At 38.3% G+C, this 24129-nt stretch overlaps 1 protein-coding gene across 8 annotated transcripts in view; it reads right to left on the bottom strand.

Annotated features, from left to right (window-relative positions):
- The window catches only part of ERC1 (ELKS/RAB6-interacting/CAST family member 1), a 278215-nt gene that overhangs the window by 140001 nt on the left and 114085 nt on the right, over positions 1–24129 (bottom strand). For 7 of the 8 annotated variants that reach the window (XM_036400558.2, XM_036400559.2, XM_036400561.2 and 4 more), the window contains 2 exons: positions 21832–22025; positions 11006–11017 (listed from right to left, as the gene is read on the bottom strand). In XM_036400558.2, the coding sequence (XP_036256451.1) occupies positions 11006–11017; positions 21832–22025 (206 nt within the window). The remainder of the gene's footprint in view (positions 1–11005; positions 11018–21831; positions 22026–24129) is intronic. The other variant, XM_036400560.2, reaches the window with a different exon arrangement.

The following is a 24129-nucleotide window of genomic DNA, read 5'->3' as shown; positions in this document are numbered from 1 at the left end:
GCACTGGAGGAGGCAAGGGATCAAGGCTGTGGGAAACTCACTTGCACCAGATTTTAGGAACAGGAGCCCAAGAGTGTCTGAATCAAGAGGTGTTTAAGTCAAGCCCTCAAGCAAATTTTGACTTTACACTGACCACTGTCCTTCTTCAGTGGTAAGAATTATTTGCATGGTATAATGCACATTTCCTAATGCAGTCAGCACATCTCTCCCTGTAGCTGAAACAACACAAAGATTTTCTTCTAGAAACAGCAGATGGGAAGATACAAGATAGGGGAGCACACACCATATGAATCTAGAAACTCAATATAATAAAAAAATGTTATCCCAACCTCCCCCTATAATTTAGAAACACCTTGGAAAAGAAATCTATCACCTGATTCATCAGCAACAGATGAGGCTTACCAAGTAATAAGGTGGCATAAGTTACTATTAATGCTACATGGAACATTTCATGAGGGAATTAAAAAAAACAAAAGCAGAATTAACCAGGGTGCTCTCCAGTCACGAGACAGAAGCCCAGCTACATACAGTGGCAAAGTCAAATGCTGCTGTCTGAGTATTCTCAAAAAAAAAGTAAGAAAATAAAAATTGCTTTAACAAACTGGCTGAAATGGATGGATTATCAGCAGAGATTAAACAAAATGTCCTTGTTTTAGTGCAACAAGTCCATATCAAATCAAGCAAATCAAAGGTTTGCTTTCAGACAGGGCCAAATACAATAAGACACTAAATATTTCTGGTAAACATCTATAGCACCTCATGTTCTCATTAATCTCTAAGTACAGTTTGGTAGATAGAATCCTTTGCACCTATTTGTCCAGCTAATGTGCAGCTAAAAAAAAGACTAATAAATGAACATGTAGCTTCCCAACTACTTAAATTCCCAGCACCTATTTCCTGGAAGCAAATTCTGTGATGAAAATAATGAATACATTACCATAATTTCATTACTGGTATAAAATTTTAACTCAAACTTCAGAGATTAAATATAAAATTAATCATACGTTTGATAGCTATTTTTGAAAGCTGACAGCAACTGAACTAAAAAAGAAACCTTTAACCTTAAAACCTTGCAACTTTTAGTTTTGATTGTTGCTAGGAACATTAAAAACAAACTTCAGGTGAATTCTGAAATAAACCTGTAACATTGTGGTATGGGTGTTCCTTTGTTAAGAAAAATACTAATATTTTAAGGACCTTTATAAAAGCATTCAGTCATTCAAAAATAAGTTTGTTCTGTTGTATTTTTTTCCCTGCTTTTGTTAATTGAACAAACAGATGCAAAGCCAAAAAAGACATTTATAAAATGGCTGTTTAGGTTTTGGTGTGGATTGTTTCCCCCTGCAACATGCTGGGTTAGTTGAATTTGGCCCTAACAGTGTGGGAAGAAGTCCTACAGGTGCTGTTCTCTTTACCTTCAACTCCAGCTCAAAAAACCAACTGCCCTGTGAACAGATCACACACAGCCAGCCACTCTCTGCTCAAGAGACCTGCCCCATTTGGCTGAAAAAAGTGTTGAATGTTGGCATGTTATTAAAGTTTCAGAGGGTATTTTGTGATCTAAGATAATACATGTCTTTTTTAACTGCAATCCCACTAGCCAGAAGACAAAACAAATCCCCATACAGCAGCTGTTTTCTTTCAGATGGGCAAATATTTTTAATTCCTTCTAGAACAACACCCATACAAACAATTAAAAATAAAAATCAAACATAAAAGTTAGCCATTGCAACCAAACAAAAAAATAATGTAAGGATAAGAAAACTTTAAAACTAGGCATTTAAGAACCATGCTAGAGTAGCTTAAACATCTATATGTATGTAAATAAGCTATGAAGAGAGAAAAGTCCTTTCTAAAAATTTGCAGGAATTTGGGATAACAGTTGAACATTATTATTCTATCCTCTTGATAGCTGTATGTTAAAAAAGCAAGATATGTCTCACACATTTAAGCTGACAGATAATGAAAATCCAGTCTTCAAGCAAAAAGTATTAAACTAAGCAGTTGCTAGGGACAAAACCAAAAGCACGATGAATGCAGTAACTCAGTGCACAAGGATTTCTGAAACAAAAAGAAATATATTCACAAGAACATTCAGAATCTTGCTTGTAGGAAAAGATGTAAGGAAGTGATTCTAGCAGGACCATTCTGACATAATGTAAACCTGTCCATTTCGTGGCTAAAAACCTGATGATTTTATGTCACTGAGATGCCCAAATAAAAATCTGATATAATTTAGCTTATCTACTTAAAAATTGTTTTCAAGAAGAATCTTTCTAAAAGACTCCCTATACAAACATGAACTGCCAAGTGTTTACTCTGTTAGCTACAAAGAAGTTACACAAAATCTGATCCAAAGCTGGCCATTGCCAGATACTATACTGGGAAAAGTATACAAAAGGATGGGGCTGGTTGAAAAGCCATGTTCTCACACTCATCAAACTGTACCTTGCTACAGCATCTCCCTCACCATGTGCCACCTCAGTGTGAGATGGGAGGGACACAGCTCTGTTTTGGGATCCACTGCTGAGACCAATTTCTGACAGCAAACACCAGAGAGCCTCTCAGAATGCACATCTGGGATGCTTCTGGGTGCTCAGCAAAGAGTTTTTAAGTATCTCCTCAAATACATTCTGGATCCCTGGCTTTGACAGCCCACTTCAGGTTAGTGTGAAGAGTGCCTGCTAAGATGATTTGTTATAGACTTTTGACTGCCTGGCAAATGGGGGACAGCAGCATTATTTGTAATAAATATCTCCCCCACAGGACTGCACAGCCCATCTGAAGAGTGCAGATTGCTCAGTCCTCCTCCTCCTCTGACAACGCTGTAACTCTGCCTTCTCAATCTGGCACACAGGAGAACACAGCCAGGAGTATTCTGCAAGTGAAGGGAACACCACTGGGCTTCTGGAGAGTTCAGTGAGTGCTGTAAAGCAATGTGGATGAGTATGAGGTCTCCTTAACAGCCCTGGTTAGCCATGGACAAGGCTCCTGCCTTGTACATTTGAGGAGGGGTTTCTACCATTCCACAACACATGGATCTGATACAGAACAAGTATGTCCACGAGTATTTTGAATACATATTGTAATTTTTAATATGTGATGAAGGAGCACATTAAAAGAAACCTGAGGCAAAAAGATACCCCATGTGTCAGATATCTGAAGTATACTCTCACTGATCTCCTCAGAGATCAGAAGGTTGGCTAATTCAATTAGCTCTAGTTTGGAGTGTGTACTCAGAAAGTTACATTCTTTATCTAGGCAATTAAACTACTCCAGTGAAGTACTTTTTATTTGGTGACCTTGAGACAAGTGAGGCAAAATTAAGATTTTAATTGAGCTGATCTCCCTATCAGAGCAACTGCCTTAATGCAGGATGTCACTGAGACATCTTCTGCCTCCCTTCAGTGAGATAATTTTCCAAGCTACTGGGGAACACTCCTAATCATTAGGAAATATCAGAAAACAACAGCCTTTGTTGTCAAGAAGAGTATTACAAACACAAATACAATATATTTTCTATAAATCATCTATCTTTTTATATGAAGGCATACATTGGAGGTCGAAAGACAAACAGTGATGAAAATCTAATTCATATTGATGAGGCTATGGTCAAAATAGGATACAGAAAGACAGGAGGAGCTTTCCAGTCCCCTTCTACTTAGAAATAAAATTTCTCTAGCTCTAATTCAAAAAGCAGCTATTCCAAGATGCAGAAGAAAACACACAACACACCCCTTCCTCTCTGGAATTTTCAAGAAATGAAATGAAATCCCTTTGAAGGTGGTGTTGGGTTTTTTTGTTATTGACTGCTTTCTCCTTGTGCAGAGTGGTCTAAGGAAGAAATTAACACTGTACAGACCCTTTAAACTCATTTAAAAATTTAAGAGCCATGCTGCTTTAAATCAAACTCACGATGGCTCAAAAGTAGAATTTCCTCACAGATATTGGCAAACTAATTAGAGGAATTTGTATCTATTAAAAAAATGACAGAGAGATAAAAATGGATGTGGGAAAGATTACACCCATAACAGAATTCATACCTGCTCCTGAAATTTGGAGTAGAATGTGTTTATCCCTTCTGTTTAGCTTTAGAAAACTCTTCCAAATGTTTGTCTTTTGCTCATACTATAGGGTTTTTGCACAAGTTACAATAACATCTGAAGTCTGAATAGAATTCTTAAAAATAGAAGGCAGCCTCCTTCAGCTGTATTTCAGCTGTCATTTGTTCACGTGATCCAGCATACTGCACATGGAAATGAGCAGTCAAAGGAAGCAAACTGTCAGAAACTGTGCCATGCCCCAGCTCTCTGAGCACACATCTCCATATTCTGTATTAAAATCGAAATCTGTGCTGGGAGCAGGAGATACAAGAAAGGGAAGTAGGCATATTATGAACTAAGGAGAGAAAAACCACAGTTATTTGCATCTCTCTGCTAATTTTTTTTATAATGCCATTGCATAGTGCCTCCAAAAGCTCTGCCTGTTGCTTGCGCTGTGAGGAACAAGTCCTTTGATTGGGACATATGGTCATGAAATATTTCCTTTAAGAAGAAATGACCTTAAATATTGCAATTATAGATGTGTTCTACTCCAAATACAACAGGAAAATCCATTATTTTCACATTCCAAGTCAGTGGCCACTTTTGCAATAGAAAGTGTCATTTTGCAGTATCCTACTAAAGTTTTGACAATCAATTTCATTTAATGCTTTCTCCTGTTTTTTTTTCCCATATAGGATGGCCTTAAAGTAAATTATGAAAAAAAAAAATTGAGCAAGAGGAGCAAGTGCTAAAAGAAAAGACAATTCACACTGATTTGAGGTATCAATCATTTAAAAGATGCTGATATCTGAAATACTGAAAATGTGTTCGGCTATTTATTACTAACTGAAATTGCTAACATATTCTGATTGATTTGTGAAAGTGAAAAAGTAGACACTGAAAAGTGAAATGAATGTATCTAGTAGTTGATTTTAAGTTAACAACACTAATAAATTTGGTACAATTACATGAGAATTCAGGGGAATCTTACAAAACCAAGAATCCTATCATCTGAAAACTAGGAATACACTTGCTTTATTTAAAACACTGCAGACTCAAGGAACTAAAGTGAAAATACAATGCAGACAATTACAGAATAGGATAAGCTTAAGGAAAGATCCAGGGATGAACACAATAGTGGTGCTCCCAAAGGAATGCATTTTCAAAGGTACAGCATCCCCACTATAATAAGAGTTCTCCTCCTTACAGATACCTGTGGGGTAAAGTTGCATTATGTCACCTCTCTTTCAGTTCCCAGGAGAGGAGGAACTAGAGTAGGAAAGCAGCCTCACTTTTCTGCTGGGCTGGCACCTTTTGCTTTCTTTGTCAAGGCTGGCCCTGAGCACTCCAGCTTGGCAACTGCCACTTGCTGGCAGTAATTTCTAGGATGAGATGATGCTTTTTTGCATTTACAGAGAGCATTTTGGAACTCAGGTTTGTAATTCTTGGTCACTTTTGGTTTTGTGTAAAAAGAATTAAGTTGCCTGTAATGGTAAAGTTCATTCCAAAGTGCTTGAAGGAAGGAAGCTGGAACTGAATCATTCCAACCCCACTGCCACTCCAAAACTATCAACATGCTTGATCCCAATTTCTATCAAATCTGTTCAGTATTGTAAACAGATACAAAGGAATGTTCCAGGTAAAAGCACTTTACATTGGGAGGAGTGTGCTGGGTCACCAAAGGGAGAGGAGACACCTTACCCCTTGGAGATGGGAGTTAATTATTCAGCCATGAACAGAAAGTGACAACTGGAAATATTTTGTTCTCTAAGGAAGTGAAAAACCCCATTTCTTTTAATTAAGAAGAATGGCCTATCTGCTGGATAAGCAGGAAATTAAGTAAGTTACTGAGAGGTTGATTAAATCTGTCTGAACTGCCTGGGGTACTTCAAGAAGACTATCTAGAAAAGCTGACATATTCCAGTATGAAAGGGCCCTCTATTGTTGTTTGCAGATGAAGAACACATTATGCAGAAGGAGGGAATACTTGAATACACCATCCTGCAAGAACAATAAAATGGAAGAGAGCCATAGACGAGAAAGGGAAAAGGGGGAAAAAAGAGCTTTCTAATTTAATTTTAGCCTAAGAATGTTAAGCATTTTTTTATCTTGCAGTATCTCTAATAGCCTACTTGGGATTTCATGGACAAGAAATTTTGTTTTCATTTTGCAGTGAAGTGATTAAGAATGATTTCCAATTAACTGACTGATAGCAACAGAAATATTCACTGAATCTATAAGCTGTATGACTGCAATAAATATCTCTGCTTATCTAACATATTTTTCATGCAAAAGATGAGGAATTATTTGCAGAGATGATGCATAGGCCTGTTAGAGAAGCTGGAATGAGGATGGAAAACATGAGCTCAGTGAGCAGTGAAGTGATGCTCTCAATTGATAAGTGAAGCAGTGAAAGGCACATCTGAACCACCAGGGCTCAAAGGCTCTTGTCTGAGGCACACCTTGTGTGCAGGTCAGCAATGCAACTTGAACTCCACGAGTAACACAAGAACAAAAGGTTCCAGTTCAGGCACTGGCACAGACTCAACATGCAACCAGTGACTTCCCAGGCAGCTGAAAATCTCACAGCAGAAAAATGCTGCCTCAACAAACTGTGGCACTCACATTCTCTGAACAGAGTGAGACATAACTCTCTCTAGCAGGATTTTTCCTAGAGAAGCACAGAGAGAAGAAGAGAAAACAATTCTTATCTCTACTTGCTACTTCTGTTCTTTTTACACATGTAGAATATGTTAGGAAGATTGTTTACCTGAAGGGATTAAGTAATTAGATTCTACTGAGATTGGTTTGATTCCTTAGCCATTTAAGTCAAAACTGCGTCCTAACTATCTCAAACAGTCACGAGTTTTTCTTTAATATTCTTTAGTCTCTTTGTGTAGTATAGTTTAATATCTCTTTAATATAATATTAATACAGTATAGTTTTAATAAAACAATTGTTCAACCTTCTAAATCATAGAGTAGGTAGAGATTCCACTTCCAACAGAGGAGGAAAGCTCTGATAATCACTATATCTAAAGCAAATTTGAAAGGCTATGCCAACAACTTCTTTTAAGGAAAACCATGGTTCTATTTTGTGACCTACGCTGCCTTCATTTTTTTCTTCTCCACTTATATCATCCCTAAGATGCCATATTTCTCCTCACTTAAAAGGATCAGATAACTCTTTAAAAAAAGAGTACTACTTAGTGTAAAGAATTCCAAAGCCATTTTTGCTCTAAGTAGAACTACAGGAAACACATATTGAATAGAAAACAACTACTACAGATTGCTGTTTTTTGGAGACAGCCAAGGAAATATAAATGGAAACTTCTTTGAAGATAATGTTTCTGTCTCTGCTGAGCTAAAACCACTGCTAACTCAACACACTTCAAATTTTCATCACTTCCTGACGTGGTTAATGACCAACGTTATGGCAGAGTGAAGACCTGGAGTCTTCTGAAGGTATAAAACTAAAGACCCAGCCACACTTGCAGTAAAATTTCTCCTGAGTGCCCTGGCATGCTGTCAGTGCTCAGATCCACGGCTACCTGGAGGTCCAGCAGTGTGCAAAGGAATTTCCAGCACAGTGAGAAGCCCAGAGGTACCACAGACTACATGCCTGCCACTAAGTACTCTGCTGTTTTGGTTTGGCTTCCTAAAAGAATTATTGAATAGCACCCTGAGTTTCCTGCACTCTGAACATTTTATGCAGTATTATCTGCTATTTTCTTATAGAAGGATGACATTTTAAATATTTCTTCAGTGGTTAGACATGTTCTGTTTAATATATGTTTAGGACTCTGGAAGAAGGACTGAAATAATCCCCTCAGATTTAGTATTTTGTTTTTACTTTGATTTTATAAGGCTACACTTGAGTTGCTACACTGACATTTAATTTTACGTGGATACACTCTCAGTAGACTTTTACCTGGATTCATGCCACCAGCCTGTACTCACCTAATCACCAAGCCACCTTGCTTGTGGAAATAAGGTTTACAGTATTTCATTATTACTTCCTAAAGCATCAAATTCTCTTTGGTACAGCAAAAAAATCTGGAAAATTTTCTTCTAAGAAGTGGATTAGCTGCTTTACAACATGGCAGACAGTACAATCAATTACATGATCTAAACTAGGAGAAAATCTGACAGTAGGAAGCAGAGCACTAAAAGACAAGCATTCTGTGGGATATCTCCTGTCCAGTTAAGCTGCTTGTTACCTAGTTTGAGGCTGGAAATCTGATTTCTGCATTATCAATATTCTTCCCTCAACCTGCAGTTGCTTACTATAACACCTGATTGTCTTTTCATCTTTATCTATCTCAACTTTCACAACACATATTCAAAAGAACAGCTTAGAAGAACTGGAGCATATGAATTTATGGTATTTTTTCTACTTTTTTTTCACTGCTGCAGGTAATGACATCAGTATAGTGTTATTTGGTTTATTACTCTTGAACTCAGCCAGCATTGGGGAGTTCTTTATGGGAAGCTGTCATCAGCAGAGATGCTTAGCAAAAAAACTTCTTACAGAAAACTGCTCTAATCCTCATGCTTTCCAAGGCAATTTTATTTACTATGAATCAGCATGACATCCACTCCAGATCCTTAAGACTTCTGAGCAGTAAATACATGTCACAACAGCAACAGTGATGTGGATTACATGGTTCTATTCTGATTCACTGAGTGAGGTGATGAAAAGTTTAATGGACAGATCAGAAAATTCAGAGGTATTCATTACTGTAAGTAAAGCTGTTCTAGGTGAGAACAGAAATAATAAGAGGATTTCTTCCTGTTAGAAGATAGACATACCTAACACATTTTTCACATATTGAGTTCTTTTCCAGGAGACACATTTGCTTTGATGTCTGAAAAAATTGCTTTACATCATACAGAGAAAAATAAAGTTATGTCTCCTATAGTAGCTTCCAAGGTAGAATGTTACCTCACAGAACAGCTATTTCTTCATATGTTGCAGTCAATGGTAATTAGGCAAACTCTGAAATGCTTAGGAAAGAAACTAGTGTACTTCAACCACTGCAATTTTCCTGTTTGCCCTGAGAAGAATATTTTGTTTCTGGCCAGCAGAGATTTTGTAGTTCCAAGAGCAGTCATTCCACCTACTTCCTTACACTCTTGATTTATTTTAACAAATAAATGAAAAACTCAGCAACTAACCACAATAATTTAAAAAATGGAAAAAAAAGTAATCCAAAATAATCAATAAAACAACTAAGAAACTGTGAGGACAGAATGGGCAATGTCTTTAACATCTTAGAAAACTCCTCCAAGTTCCTAATCCTAACACTTGGTCACCTCAAATCACAGCCATATTTTCTCTAGCCATATTTTATAATATGCTCTAAATGTGAGAAATGAAAGTTATGGTTACATTGCTTGTGAAAAGAGAAATCACTCCAGGACTTAGAAAGACCACAACCAAACAGCACCCTTAAATTGTTTCTCCTCTTATCATTAATCCCAGCAGAGGTACAGGTATTGATAAAACCCTATAGCCATATGGACTGAAGTCAAAAGAGCTCTGACAGCTGAATTCCATAACACCTAGGACTTCATCAGCCAAAGCACACCAAGCAAACAAGTATGTGCTGGTGGTAGCAGGCAAATAGAGACTGGCCCACAGAGTCCTGCTCCTGCAGCAAAAGGCAGAGTGGTTATTTCAGAGGAGAATGTTCAGGGGGCAGGAAAAGCTTCCTGACAGTTACATTTTTTGGGACACGAAGGGGGTCATTCAAGGCCAGACCTCCTCTCCCCAGTAATTACAAGTATGCCAGTATGACACACTGAGCATGGAAGGTATTGATGGATGACAACAACATGATTAACTTCCAATCTTTTTCCAGTTTGTGGAAGGAAGAAAAACACGCGGCCGAGGCCACAAGTGCAGAGCCTGTGCCAAACCAAGGTCACAGCACTGACACAATTTAAAGGCGTCAGCAGCATCACAGCTCTGGGGGATTCCAGCCACCACCACATTTTTCAGTGCTAACCATGAACAGCAAAGCTGGATGTTGGTTGATAACTCAGAATTTTAGTCATTAAGTAGTGGCTTTCTGGGCAAAGACACTGCCTGAAACAATTATGATCATTCCTTCTTCAGGAGTCACAGATGGTTTCTAGCAACAGAATTTATCAGCAAAGACTAAAATCCAACATGGTTGCAGAGCTTTCAAAGGCAAATGAGGGTCATTAGGTAATGTACTCTTACTTGTGTTATTTAGGCCACAGATGTTTGCTCTGAGCTACTCTACTGAAATCCCAAAATCTAAGGTTAGCAACTGCTTTTAAAATATAAAACCAGAAAAATGAGCCATGGCTGAAAGACTCCAAATTAAACATATTGTCTTTTAGTAGGCTTTCTTCAGTGGTTTATCACTGTGTTTTCAACAAATTCATCTCCTGCTAATTCACTTCTCTTTAATCGTCAGCCCTTGGTTCTTTCTGACAGCACAGTGCATTCAAGCTGCACCAAAACTGGCTCTGCAACATCCCTGTAAGGTTTCAGGCCCAGATGCAATGATAAAGATCCAGCAGTTAAAGTTTGTACCCCCAGTATTTCAAAGGAACCCCTTTTGCACTCCACAGCATGTGTATGTATCATGGCTAATGGCCAATCTCTTCTTAAAGTAACAGATAAAACCAGAAACATTTAAACTGTCTTGCTTCACCTTCCTGTTCCTGGAGATTTTTCCCTTTAAAACCTTCATTGGTTAGTCTTCCCCCTTCTCCCCAGTGCAGAACAACATTGATTTACAATGGTTTGATACAAATTCTTTCCTTCTAAACATGCACCCTATTCAACCCATCCTCCCACACAGACTTAACCAAATCTCTGATCTTTTATTTTGCAATCATGTAATTTGATGTGCAATCTTCTGTAAGATCTCAGTTTTAGCTGAATAGACAGTCTCATAAACACCCTTTTAAAAGCAAGATACTGACCTTGAGGTGAGGCTGAAGGAAGCAGCAAATCCAGGAAGGAGATGCGAAAGAGAAAGAGTTAGAGTTTGTGAAAACAGAGTCCAGAGATAAAACAGTTCAAGAATAAAGGACAAAACAAGCAGATATAAATCAGGTAATGACACACAGACACACAATCATTCACAAACACAGAGCTGCATGTTTTATAGACATCTAATTAAAAAAAAAAAAAAAAACACCAAACCAAAAACCAAGAAAAAGAAATAAGAGAAAAAGAAGGACCTTTAGATTAGATTACACCATTTCAATTAGAGGCAACTTTCTGTAGAGAAAATAGTCTCCAATATGTAACAGTTCTTGGAAAAAGAAAATAAGCCATCTTACAAGAAAACTCTGGATTTATATCACATCATTAGCAAGTACCCTTCTTCCAGAATTCTAATGAACATTTTGAAAATACAGAGTTTGACTATCTGAGATGAAACCTAAATGCTTCCTTTATGACATCTTCTAAGGGCTTATTTTCTCTCCATGAGCAAGGCATGCAATTTTTTCACTTTTCCTGCAGATGACCCCAACTTGTATAAAGGGACTAAAAAGAAAGGAAAAAAACCCCAACCACTGAGTAAAGTCCTTGAAACTTGAAGATTTGTCAAAGCTAAAAGCTCATCTTTCTTAATTTTGACATTGAAGTCCCCCCTTCCAAAGAGAAACAAAAAAAGCAGCTGCCTCTTCTTCCTGCCATATAATTCTCCTGTATAAGGTGCAATCTAAGAACAATAATGACCAAACAGGTATTTTTTTGACAGTTCCCTCCAACATTGTTAAACAGCAGAACTGACCAAGACAAAATGCTGGAGTCCCTTGTATAACATGAGGTCCCATAGGTTCATTATTGCTTTTTTTTGTTTTTTTCAAATGTCTCCAGTATCTTTCATAGGCATCTGCTGTCAATTTCACTGATAACAGCAAGGTAAGTCCAAGGAACCATAAAGATAGATATTTTCAAACTGATTTTAAATTTGATGATTTTCAGTCAATAGGAAAGAGGCAAAGGAAATGTCCTTTTGTCCAAAGTAGCAATTTGGCTTTGGCATCATTTGTTGTACTTCTCCCATGGCAAAATTTCACTCTAAAAAGGCAGGATATGGGCTGGATAAAAATATTTCTATATTTTCCATTTTCTATATTTTTGGCTAACTGCTATATTCTTTATTACTCTTGGTATATGGAGGCATGTAAATAAAATTTGAAGTCCTTATTTATGACATAAATTTTACTCTCAACTGTGTTGGGTATTGAATTTGTACAAGCAGCTGTTATTGGTCTGTAACAGATTAACTAATGCAAAAGTACTTTTCCTTGGCTTCTCAACCAACATTCTTCAAATCAAGCTCTTCAAGGACAGCTGTTGTAAAGGCTGTATTATCTGGGGATTTGGGGAAAGATGAGACTTGTAAAGTGCCAAATACCACATATCTCAGTCTTTGATCTTGAAGTAACTTACAATGTTCCAAAAGCCATGGTTAATTCATACTGAAAAACATGTAAGTAACAATTCTGAGTGAAATCCAAGACTACAAACAAATTTAACAAAAGGGAACAAAAATGTGAAAATAAACAGTTGGTTAAATATGGGAATAAATACAGTAAGGTGAAAAATTTAAGATTCTCATTTTGTGTTTCAGGGATCCATTGGTTGTGTTGCAATTATGTGATATTGTTTCTTCAGTTTAACAGTGAAAAACATACAGGCTACAACTCAGAACAGCCCAGTGGAATTTAAATGAACCATACAGCTCTTCCAACTGCTATTAAAGGTAGCATCTTTTGCTGGCACAGGATGAAGGCAAACCAGCATGTACAACACTATGCTGAGGTCACTTGCAATTTTCTGTGTGCTACAGAAGTATTATTTAACCAGCTGCATGGGTTTTAAATAGAAAATAATTATTGCTACATCTCCATTTTGTTATGGAATAATTCTTTCTTCCAAAGAAAAATACATTTTCTGTAACTGCTAGCCCCTTTTCCAAGTTTTTGTTATGGAGGCACAAAATATTTTTTAGAAGTGTGGATTTTTAGAATAATCATAACATTTAGCTGAACAAAAATAAGGACTATGTCTGAAAGCACATTAAAATTAGAACCAAAAAATCAGTAAGTGTGCTGTCACTCCAACTAAAACCAAGGCAGACACCTGAATCTGTCAGCTGTTGGGAAGTAAATGGAGATCTGCCATGGAGTGGAGCTGAAGCCTCAGTGCACGGGCTCTATCAGTGAAATTGAACAGAGGAGCACAGCAAGCATCTGCCCCAGGCAGCAGCCCCAAGCAAGCAGGACCAGATACATACCGAGACAGACTCATTACAGAGCAAGATCACAAGTTTCAGTTTGCACTCTTTCCCTTCAAGCAAGAACACACACTTGCAGCATTCCTTACAAGATCCAGCAGCAGCAGCAGCGCTCCTGCCCAGCCCCAATAACTGTGTGCTCCGATGCAAGAGTCACACAGGGAGACAAGACAATCGTAATGCCAGCTGCCAGCCTCAGAGAAACCCACTTTCTGTTAAAACACCACCCTGGGAATTTTAAAGGTAGAGCTGACTTTAATCTGATCACTGGGTGCAGATCAAAAAATTGAGATGCGAACGCTTTCGCATTATAATTAAGAAATCTGTATTTTAAAAGCTGTTGGTTATTCCAGCTACAATTTCTTCCACATGCTTGTGTATTATAGGGAGTGGAAGGAGCCTGCAACATTTGTCTCAGATGTACTTAGGATGGAGTTTATGTAATGATTTTCAGTCAACCTTTGAATTCCCCTTGTTTGACAGTGAGTGATTGTGTATATTTATTACTCTGTCATCCCTTCAAAGCAGTCTGACAGGGAACAATAGGCACTTGATCTTCCTTGTGTCTGTCAAAGCAGAGAGGCTATTTATGTTTACCCCTTTTGACAGATTTTCTTGATAAAAAGAATGATGGCTGGTCTTCTTCTTAGGTTGGTATTTAGAGGGATAGGGAAGAGATGGAGAGGCAGAGACAGAAGGTTTGTATGCATGGATCTAAGAGCACAAACCCAGCCACAGATGGCCACAATGGAGCACTAAAATTACTTTTCCACTGAATTGCTGGCAATTACTGCATATTCCTCTTGTTCTTTCTGTACTCCAAGACAACACCAGGCTCTGACACTTTTATTTTTTACTATATCAGTTCTATAAAAGATGGTTTTGGTGGGTTTGGGTTTTTTTTGCTCCTTTCACTTTGCTCCAAGTTGTGAGTATGGATACTCCCATACTGCTCAAAGATATTGACTGAAACAAAGCTACAAAACAGCTTTTGAAGAGATGTAGTAAAGGCAGGTAACAATGAAACTGATATGTAGACTTGGCTCATTGTCTACATGATGCTCTTCCTCCTCATGTTTATAATCATTTTAATTATATCACAGCTCTTACACTCTACCGATCTAGCATCTGGATTAGGAGATACCTGCTAAATAAAATTCATTATTGCCACAATATAAGGCAGATGACAACTCCTATACTCATTACAGATAATAGGCACGAGAGGGAGTGCTTGAAAATCACCTTGATTTAATGATAAAAACAAGCAGGACTTCAGCACTACCGAAAATTTGGCAGGAAAAGAAGCCTTCCAAAAAAGCTCACAATCAGTGCTTCTCATTACTGGTATTTCTCTAGTGCAGGGTCCATCCTGGAGGATCCAAGGTCGGATCCTTACTCTTAGATCAGCAGACAAACCATGCTTTAGGCCAGCTCACTGCTGAGCTTAGCTAAGGAGCTGGTCCATACTCAGCTCTGTGGACATGAATCACTCTGCTTAGTGTCAGTGCTGCCTGCTGGAACATGGATTTAATACCAGTTTGGATGGTTCACTGAGGGGATAACACAGCAAGCTCTGATATTTAGCCAGGGTCTGCACCAGCCCTGACCTCTCACCATGTCAGGGGCTGGACTAATTGGGGTTCTCTGACCTTGTGTTTTAGAACAGCTGTTTCTGCAATATCACAAAGTTTCAGTTTCTCCCAAAACACAGGAAGGGGGAAAGAATGGGAAATAAAGGACAGCTAAATAAAGAATAAATTGAAGAAGGATATCCCACTATATGAAAAATGTGAGGATGGATTGAGGAGTCACCCTAAAATCACTGTGATGGGGTTTTTATCCGCTGCTCTCTACAGATGGATTTGCAATTACTGGCAGTGTCCCTGTGCCTTTCTTTTCCTTGCTTAGATGTAGGTTTCAAGAGTGATTAGTGAGTCTGAGTGCTGCTCTTAAGGCACTTGAACAAAGCTTGACTTCCAGACGGCAGACACTTTCTGAAAACCAGCATCCTTTCAAATGCCTTAAGTCAAACACCTGTAAGCAAATGTGCCTGCATCTTTTATTCTCATCTGTTTGAAGAAGTTATGTTGATAAGAATGTTTTTGTTTTCCTCCTGTGAAACTTGATACAGGACTTCAGGTGTAATGCTGATCTTGTATGAAGATAGAGCAAGACTGAGAAAAAAGAAATTACTTCTTGCTTTCCTAGCTGGGAAATGATGAAAATCTTAATATTCAACAGATCTGTGTGCTCAGAGGTGGAGCTGCACTAACTATGGGCCTGACCACTTCTTTCCATTACAAAACCCAGTTCTCAGTTGCTTGCCAAATATGAAAAAGTTGTGCTGCTATTTCCCATGACAGATTCAGCCTAACCAGGGATTTTTGTGGAAAATTTCAGCTGTGTCCTTCACAAAAGGCAGCATTTTTATGGAAAAAAATTGTTCATATATGGTTAAAGAGTGCATCATTTCACACAAAATGTGAATTAAAATTATAAGGCAAGCTCAGAATATCCTAAGTTTTGAATGATTTACCTCAGAATTTTAATGTTCACTTAAGCTACAGATTTTTGAGGGAAGTGGATGAAAAACACAACAACAGCAGCAACAGATTCTGCCTTGTAATAATACCATTCAAGTGCAAGATAAATACATTTGCTTTTATGTTTTATGACAACAAAATAGATTGAAGCATTTTAAAATAATATTTAATTGTTTCAGGTTTGCTAATGCCTGAATCAGAGTTCAATTTACTTTTGGAGGACTATAATCAGTTAAGACATATATAGAATTATAGCCATACCATCTCTCAAGGTTAACTTTAATGGTGATGATTATGACTTTATTAACATCTTTCTTTAATTTGACACCATATCTCCTACTTGAAATTACTTATATGCCTTGATGTGGTTCTTGCTTAGGAATGCTCTAAAAAACTATTTAAAAATTCACAGAAACAACAAACTTGAAAACCAAAGACAATTATTCCAAGGTATGAGTAGCAGTTTGAAAATAAGTATTTCAGCTTCAAACTGTTGACTTAAGCTTAGGGCATAATTTACTAGTACAGTTTCCTTTAGACTATTCTAGGAAACTGTAAAGTTGATGGAAAATACAGCTAATTTCTCTCTCCATCTATCCTTCATAGAACACTACACAAACATATCTTTCTTAAAGAGAGACAAAGTAAGATACTGCATTCTACTGTCCACATTTTTCAGCACTCTTTTGAGATCCCCCAATGTTTTTTAATCTTTTATTTACTGTTGGGAAGAAATATTTAAGATGAGGAGTATACCTTTTGGCTGCTACAAATCAAAAGTTGGAACATTTCTTCTTCAAAAGGGCATCCTTAAATTCTTTTCAGGAAAACTCTCCAAATTCTCTTTCTTAAAATAGCCACTAATTCCAGCTGTCCTTAACAGGACTGCTGGTATTCCACAGCTGAGTGCTGTCCTCCTTTGCTCTCAAATCAAAGTTTCCTTCAGGAAAAAAAACCCCAGGCCTTGTGTCCTTGCAAGAACCGATCTTATATAGTGAGCGTGCCAAATGAAAATCAATTTTAAGCCTGCAACTGCAACTAGCACTTGCATATATATTCACTCAGTGCTCACTTCTGAAGAAACATACAGAGATATACTTCCTGCCACTTCTCAAGTTCAAATTTCTTATTTGCATAATATGTGCACACCAATAGAGCTGTGTATAAACTACTGTATGGACTGTGTATAAACTATTCTGTGTACAAACTACTCTGAAGGCTCTGATGGCCATGTCCCAGATAAGGAGCATTACCTTTTGTTTGTTTGTTTTCTTGTTAGAGGATAATCCTCACAATAAAACTCAATAATAAGTCAATACTTGTAGAAACCCAGGGCACTGGGAATATTTCTCTGTCTGCTCTGGGGTGCCCTGACCCCCAGGGCAGCACTGACTCTGACCCTCATTCATGGAGAAAGTTTCCTGGACTTCAAGATAGACTGGAATCCACAAAAGTGTGAAATAGATTATAGAGAGCAGTGTAGGTGTATCACTTGGTGAGAAATTGAGGTTTTGGGATTTTTAGTGTGTTGTGGATGGAAGCAAGATGGAGGGGCACAGGGTGTTGTCCTGAATTTCTTCATGCTTCTTCTCCATGGGTTTGAGGGGCATTTTGTGATTGGGCAGAAAAGTCTGCATTGGGGGCTCTTTGGGATGAGTTATTGGGTTAAAAGGGAAAATAATCTAGGTGCCAGTTCTTAATTACATAGTTTAGTCTTAAAAGACCTTGGAACGAGAGACTGTTGGCCATTTTGTGCCTTGCTGCTGAACTCACAGCAGTGAGACTGTTTTACTGATAAGAAATAATAAACACCTGAGTCCCAACATGAATTAGTGTCTCAAGTGCCTTCAATCCAGGCCCAGAGAAACTGATAAACTGACCTCTATCAATTACACATTTTAGAATACTTGAAGAACACTGACTTGTAGCTGGTTCAGGCAGGTAGGTAGGTAGCAGAGATCAGAACCAAAAGGCAAAACACAGCAAGAGAATTAGAATTAAAAAGCAACAGCTTCTGTCAAGTTTACATCAGAGAGAACAGCAGCCAACTTCCTTTGGACTGCGGTCACAAGCAGCGCTTGCACTCGACATAAGCAGGTGCTGTTTGACCTAGAGAAAGAAGCAGCATCGCAGCAGCCCCAAACAGCAGCAGCAGAGGCCACATTGCAGCCCAGAGGAGGAAACAGAAGCCTTGAGGGCACTCACTTTCCCAGGAAGTCCCACACAAACCCCCCCAGGTGTTGCGGTGCGGGGACCGACACCTGGCAGGGAGGGTGCGGAGTGCGGGAGCCGCGCTTTCTGAGGAAAGGCACAGTCACAAACACCCCCGGGGCAGCAAAACAAAACAACACAACTCGGGGAGCAGGGTGGGGCAGGGGGGAGGAGAAAGCAAGGGAGGAAACAGAACACAAAATGAAAAGTTACAGAGAGACAGGAGGTTATGGGATGGCAGTACAAAAAGCAAACAGTTAGTTACAAAGGAAGTGAATAACCAGACAGCTACAAAACCTCTACACCACCACAATAGGGGGCACAAATAAAACTTATGGGGCTGTTCACCCACAGAAGAAATGTGGACTTAGGGCCCACCTTCCCATAAGAAAAAGCAAAATCCTCCCCACAGAGTATATACACCAATGAGCTCGTGCTTTCCACCTTGTGTTGACTCTAGAATATTTTTCAAATTTTGCATAGCATGCACTGTAATTCACACATTTTTTTACATATCTTTCATCTGAAAAGCAATGTCTCCCAGTCAGTAATTGCAACAGCTGTGGAAGCATTTTCCTCTTTATGTTACCTTAAGCACAAGGCAGCTTTGCTTGCATTGAAAAGGTTAAAAGAATAGTTTTCTGCTTTTAATTTCATCTTCCTCTCCCTACTGTCTTTCTCTCTGTTCCCCTGAGCACACCTCCCTAACAGGTGACACATCTCTTCTGTGGATGAAGCTGGGATACCATTTCTCCCTCCCTGACAGCATATGGTCTAGTTGTCACACAGAACTAGCAAAAGGGAAAACTACAAGGAAGAGAGAGAGACTCTCTTTTGAAAAATCCCATTTTTTTAGTACAATTCTCCTCTGTATGTGACTCTTTTCTTCTCATCTTGCTGCACATGGAACACTGACTGTTCCTGATAGGAACAGCAATATTTGCTGTTTAGCTTGCTGACAATTGCTTCTGCAGGCACTAAGGCTCTTCTTTGCACAACACAGCTTGATCAGCTGTACAAGCATTAAAAGTCAAGATAATTCCTAGCTCACTCTGCATGGACCACAGTCTAGGAAAGGCTTTTAAAAGGCAAAATTATATATATTTTTTTTCCTGGACACCAGGGCTCTTCTAGCTCTAAAACATGCATGTAACATGCTTTGATATATAGGTTCAGACATGAAAGAATATTTTATAATCAAGTATTGTAGATTAAAACAGGACCAACCTACACATGAAATAGGCATGATAAAATCTCTGCTTTATGCAAAAACTCACAAGAGGAAAGCAAGCTTTCAGGGAATAGTTGTTTGGGGGAGCAGTTGAAAACAACTAAGGTCAAATAGAAATTCCAACGATTATTCAGAAAAAGAGAAATTACCAGTCAAAACCTCACCATAAAGTATCTGGAAGTTTCTATCTCTTTCTCCAGTGCTGTGTTTATATTACATTTACACCTGAAAAATCATTTCAGCTGCTGATGCTTGGATAATTCACCACACTAACAGCATCCAGATTAGATCTCTAGAGCATGAAGACTTTTTCTGTTTCCACTTAATGAATATTCTTAGATTTTTCTCCTCCCCTTGATTTATTTGGCTGCTGGGAGTCAGACAATAAAAAAAGATGTCTTTTCTTTTCCATAGTCAAAATACCCATCCTAATTACTAGAAATAAGAGAAAACATATTCTATCTTATCTCAGTACTGGAAGAAAAGATAAGTTAAAAAGAGAAGAGGACCACTCGATTTTTTGTAAGACTGATGATCAGGTGCTAAGAAGGAATGGATAAAACTGAATAGTCAAAGTATTTACCCAATTGTTACAGAATGATATCTACTCATTTGGGGGTTCTATGTTTTCATAGTAGGACTTTAGTCTGTGACTGAAACATCAAGAAACTACCATGTAACAGGACAAACAATAACTGCTTTGCAGATGCCTAGAAGTGCATCTTTTCCAAGAAAAACTAACTAAACTAACTGTCTAACTCTTTGAAGATGGTGCAATTGCTTCTATCAATAAAAAGAGATCCATCCTAATTTTTTTTCTTTGTTATTTTTCCTTTGTAGACTATATTTTTTTTTGTCTATAGGACACTTGAGACTATTCAATTTTTGATGCTGCAATTCAAATCATTATTAGTTTCTGAATGCTAATAAAATAAAAAAGTCAACTTGCATTAAAAGCATATGTAAGAGAATTCTCTTCCTGCCATTTTAATCTCCTCGAGGAATCAGGCTGAGGAATGATGCATATTTCTGACTTTCTTTTCCTAAACAGTAGTAACTTCTCCACAAGGAAAAAAACCAATTAAGGCACTATGAATATATCCCTTCCCCCTATCTTAGTTCTGATAGAAGTTTGCTGCTTGTACCTGTTCCCAGGTCAACTTGCCTGCCCTAAAGAGGATGACATGGGGAATGTCACACCTGAGATGGAGACTGAAAAAAATCACACAAATGAGTGACTTGTAGCTTTTTCATGTCTATACTCACTCAACAGTATCAACCTATTGCCTGAATGTTCTGCTGATTGCATCATGTACCAATGGGCTGAACAATGCATCACGTAGGAAAAAAGGGAAGACATTAAAAAAGAATATATCCTCACTCCTGAGTGTTTGAGTTTATGCCATAGATATGAAGAATTAAAACAACTTAAAGAAAACTAACAGGATGTTGCTTACAGCCACAAAGAGAGAAGAAACCCGGCTGGCAAGCTGAATTGTACATGTCAAGGAAAAGAGAATGGACTCCTTAGAAAAGAGTTTTTCAAATCATTCAGAGGGGCCCATAATTTGACAATTAGCAAGCCATGAAAAATAATCACTGATGGCAGAACCTGAAATGTCCTCCACATAGTTGCCCTAATCTTCCTGACAGTAAATTGTAGAATAGTTAAGCAATGGAAAGACAGAAAGACTATTCTGGTACAAGGCAAATGGGAATAATCAAATTTCCATTTTGCTGCTCCAAGTTGGGAGTGGTAAAGTAAACAAAAAGCCCCAAACAGGTATTACTGCCCAGAAATCTGCTCTTGGCCTACTGTAAGATGAGAAAATGACAGAACACAGAATCTAATTCAGGTTTTTCACAAGATCTATTACTAGTATTTGTGATACAAATGTCACGGAATCATAATAAATTTCAATTTTTTCTAGGGACATTATAGTCTTCAGCCTCCTGGCACCAAGAGAAAGATGGAAAATGCTGAAAAGGGCTGAATCAAGTTTTGCTTGGACAAAAGTAAATCTGCTCATCAGGCTTCACTTGGGCCAAAGTTTACCTGTATCCCTACCAGTACTGAGTTATTAGGCCACTTGTCAGAAGAACCTGAGTAAATAGTAACAAAAGCTCTGAAAAGGCATTTTTCTTATTTGTTTCTGTGAAAGCCATGCCTGAAGAATTTATTGTATCAAAACAACCAACTCTTTTACAAACACACCAAAATTCCAGCAGCTTTTACAACCCTCTCCATTCCCTCATATCTCTATCTACCCTTCTAGTTCTACCTGTATCAGCCCTATTTTTGAGTAGCCAGGTAAGAAAAAGCAGATGGTAAGACACCCTTTTCCTAACAATGTAGCAAGAAAGAAAAATTCTAAATAGACTAAAAGCTTCTAAAAGACTTTTCCAAAACAGACACTTAGACGTTTTTAAGACAAGAAAAACGACTTATCTCTAACATACTAATGTGAGGTTTTTTTGCTCCTCTTTTAACTTTTACACCATCCTCACCTTTCCAGCTCTGCTATCTTCTTATCCTTGTCATTCTTCTCGTTCTCCATCTCTTTGAGGATCTCCAGGAGCCGATCCACCTCGGCCTGAGCCTTGCCCGACTCCTCGCGGTAGCGCGTCACCTCCCGCTCCAGCTGCTGCAGGCGCTCGCCCAGCTCGGGACTGGCCCTGGCCTCCAGGGCTGCCTCGTGAGCCTGTGAGAAAAAGGTGCAAGAAACACCACCTCACTCACACGGAGCTCTGACAAGTCCAAAATGTCACCTGTGACAGTTCCAAAGTGCTATCTAGGTAGCTAATTCAAAATGGCAGGATTAATTATTACACAGGAATTATTAATTATTAATTATTATTAATTATATAATTAATATATAAATATATAATATAAATTAATATAAATATTAATTTATATAATTAATTATATAATTAATTATATAAATTAATTATTATTAATTATATGAAAGGCCTATGCTATATTTAAGTATGGGGAAATACTCTGCAGGAAAATAAAAATTTAAAACAAATTTAGCTTTTTAAATTCAGCTTTAAAAAATACATGACTTTTAATCTGAAACAGAATCAAAAAAGAAACAGAAATATGAAAAAAAGCGTTAACTTCTTCGAAAGAAAAAAAAATAAAAGCACGTGTGAGTGTAAAAGTTCCTAAAGTACACTTATAAAACAGTTATTTAAGGTATTTCTAACCTATTTCTTCTAGAAAAAGAAATCACAGGTTAATAACTACATTACTATGCAATGTGTCAGACCTTTGCACAAATGGTGCTGATGTGCTCAAGCCCTTGCCAGTTCTGTGAGCCACACAGATCAGAGGTTATGAGCATGGCTACTGAAATTATCACTGCTCAGTTATCTAGGAAATACATTGTTCAAAATCAGGCTATTGGGACAAAAAGTACCTCTGGACTGAGGATGACATGATCCCAATGAAGAGATTGTTTGGGCAGGTTTTTTAATGGCTTGGTTTGTTACAAAAATCACTAATTTATTAGTAAACTTAATTCAGTAACTCCCAAGCATATAAGAGACAGGAAGAATGCAGTATTAATGCTAGAAGTTAAACCAGCAGACTAAGGGCTATACTTTTTCTCTCACCCTGCTCCTCTGTTCGTGAATCCGAAACTGCAATTTGATATCAATTAAAGCTATTTCAGAATTGCTCAAAATTGCTTCAGTGAATAGCAAGTTTGATGGAGCTATTCTGCTGATCAGGATTGCCTGCAAAAGCCCAGGCCTTGCTCTTCTCAAAACAAACCTACACCAAAAAACAAGACTACAGACTTTTCTCCCCTCTGTGTGCAGCTCTGGAAAGTTGTTTTACAAGCTGCCAATGTTCTGCTCCAAAGCACACTAAGTCTAGATCTGATAGTATAGGACTCTGTTGCTTTTAAGGGTAATTGGAGAGTACTGCAGCAGTAAAAAACTCAGGGCAGAAAGCTGCTGCTTCCAAAGAACCAAATAGCAAAATTATATTTGGCTAAATCTGTTTAGTTATTCAGTAAAACAAGACTGGAGGAAAATATCCATTCATTGACTCCAACATTTTTGCCTTGAAGTGTGTAGTTTTTAATTAGTTTCTTTAGAGCCAAGACCACATTCTAGTAGAATCCAGGAGACTTGTGGAGCAGAATATTATGGGACTGTGGAAAGTCTTGATGCCTGTCTTTAATGGGACTGACCTTGGGATGGATCTGGGTTTCCCAAACAAAGGAAAGGTTCATGTTCCAGGGCCTTAGCCCTGCAGCTCTTGTCTGAGGGTCAATAATAAGCTGTTGTGGCTTTCTTTTGTTTAAAAACAAGATTCCAGAAAGCTGATTAGGCTGGACAGTATTTCATCCTAGAAAAAAAATGCTCCAGGTCTCCCAGGCAGATGTCAGCAAGAGTGCCCAATAACCAAAAATCATGGAAGAGTAGAACCCTTTCCTGAGGCAATGTATTTAGGAACACTTAAAAGGCTCCCTACTTTTGAGTGACTTTCTAGTCAAACCCTGACACTCCTGTGTCACTGAAAACCCTGCATCTGGGCTTCTGGCTGAGACCTGGCCACAAGTGCATCCCTGTGAGGCTTTGCAAAGCCTTTTGGAGTTAGGGCTGTCACTGCTTCCAGATTCCTTACTGCCCCATAAGCACTCCAAATCACACACCCTGGAAAGGGCTCTCCACAGCAAGTGCAAGTGTAATTAATGCCCTGCCAAGAGGATGCAGACTCCAGGAGGAAGTGGCAGCAGTGAGACTGACAAGTGTGTCAGCCCCACGAGCAGCTGTGAGCACCAGGGGACACAC

Source organism: Molothrus ater, chromosome 5 (genome assembly GCF_012460135.2).
Source record: "Molothrus ater isolate BHLD 08-10-18 breed brown headed cowbird chromosome 5, BPBGC_Mater_1.1, whole genome shotgun sequence".
Classification (NCBI taxonomy): Eukaryota; Metazoa; Chordata; class Aves; order Passeriformes; family Icteridae; genus Molothrus; species Molothrus ater.
The sequence above is the reverse complement of the archived record's forward strand: the minus strand, read 5'-3'. Positions and strand labels throughout refer to the sequence as shown.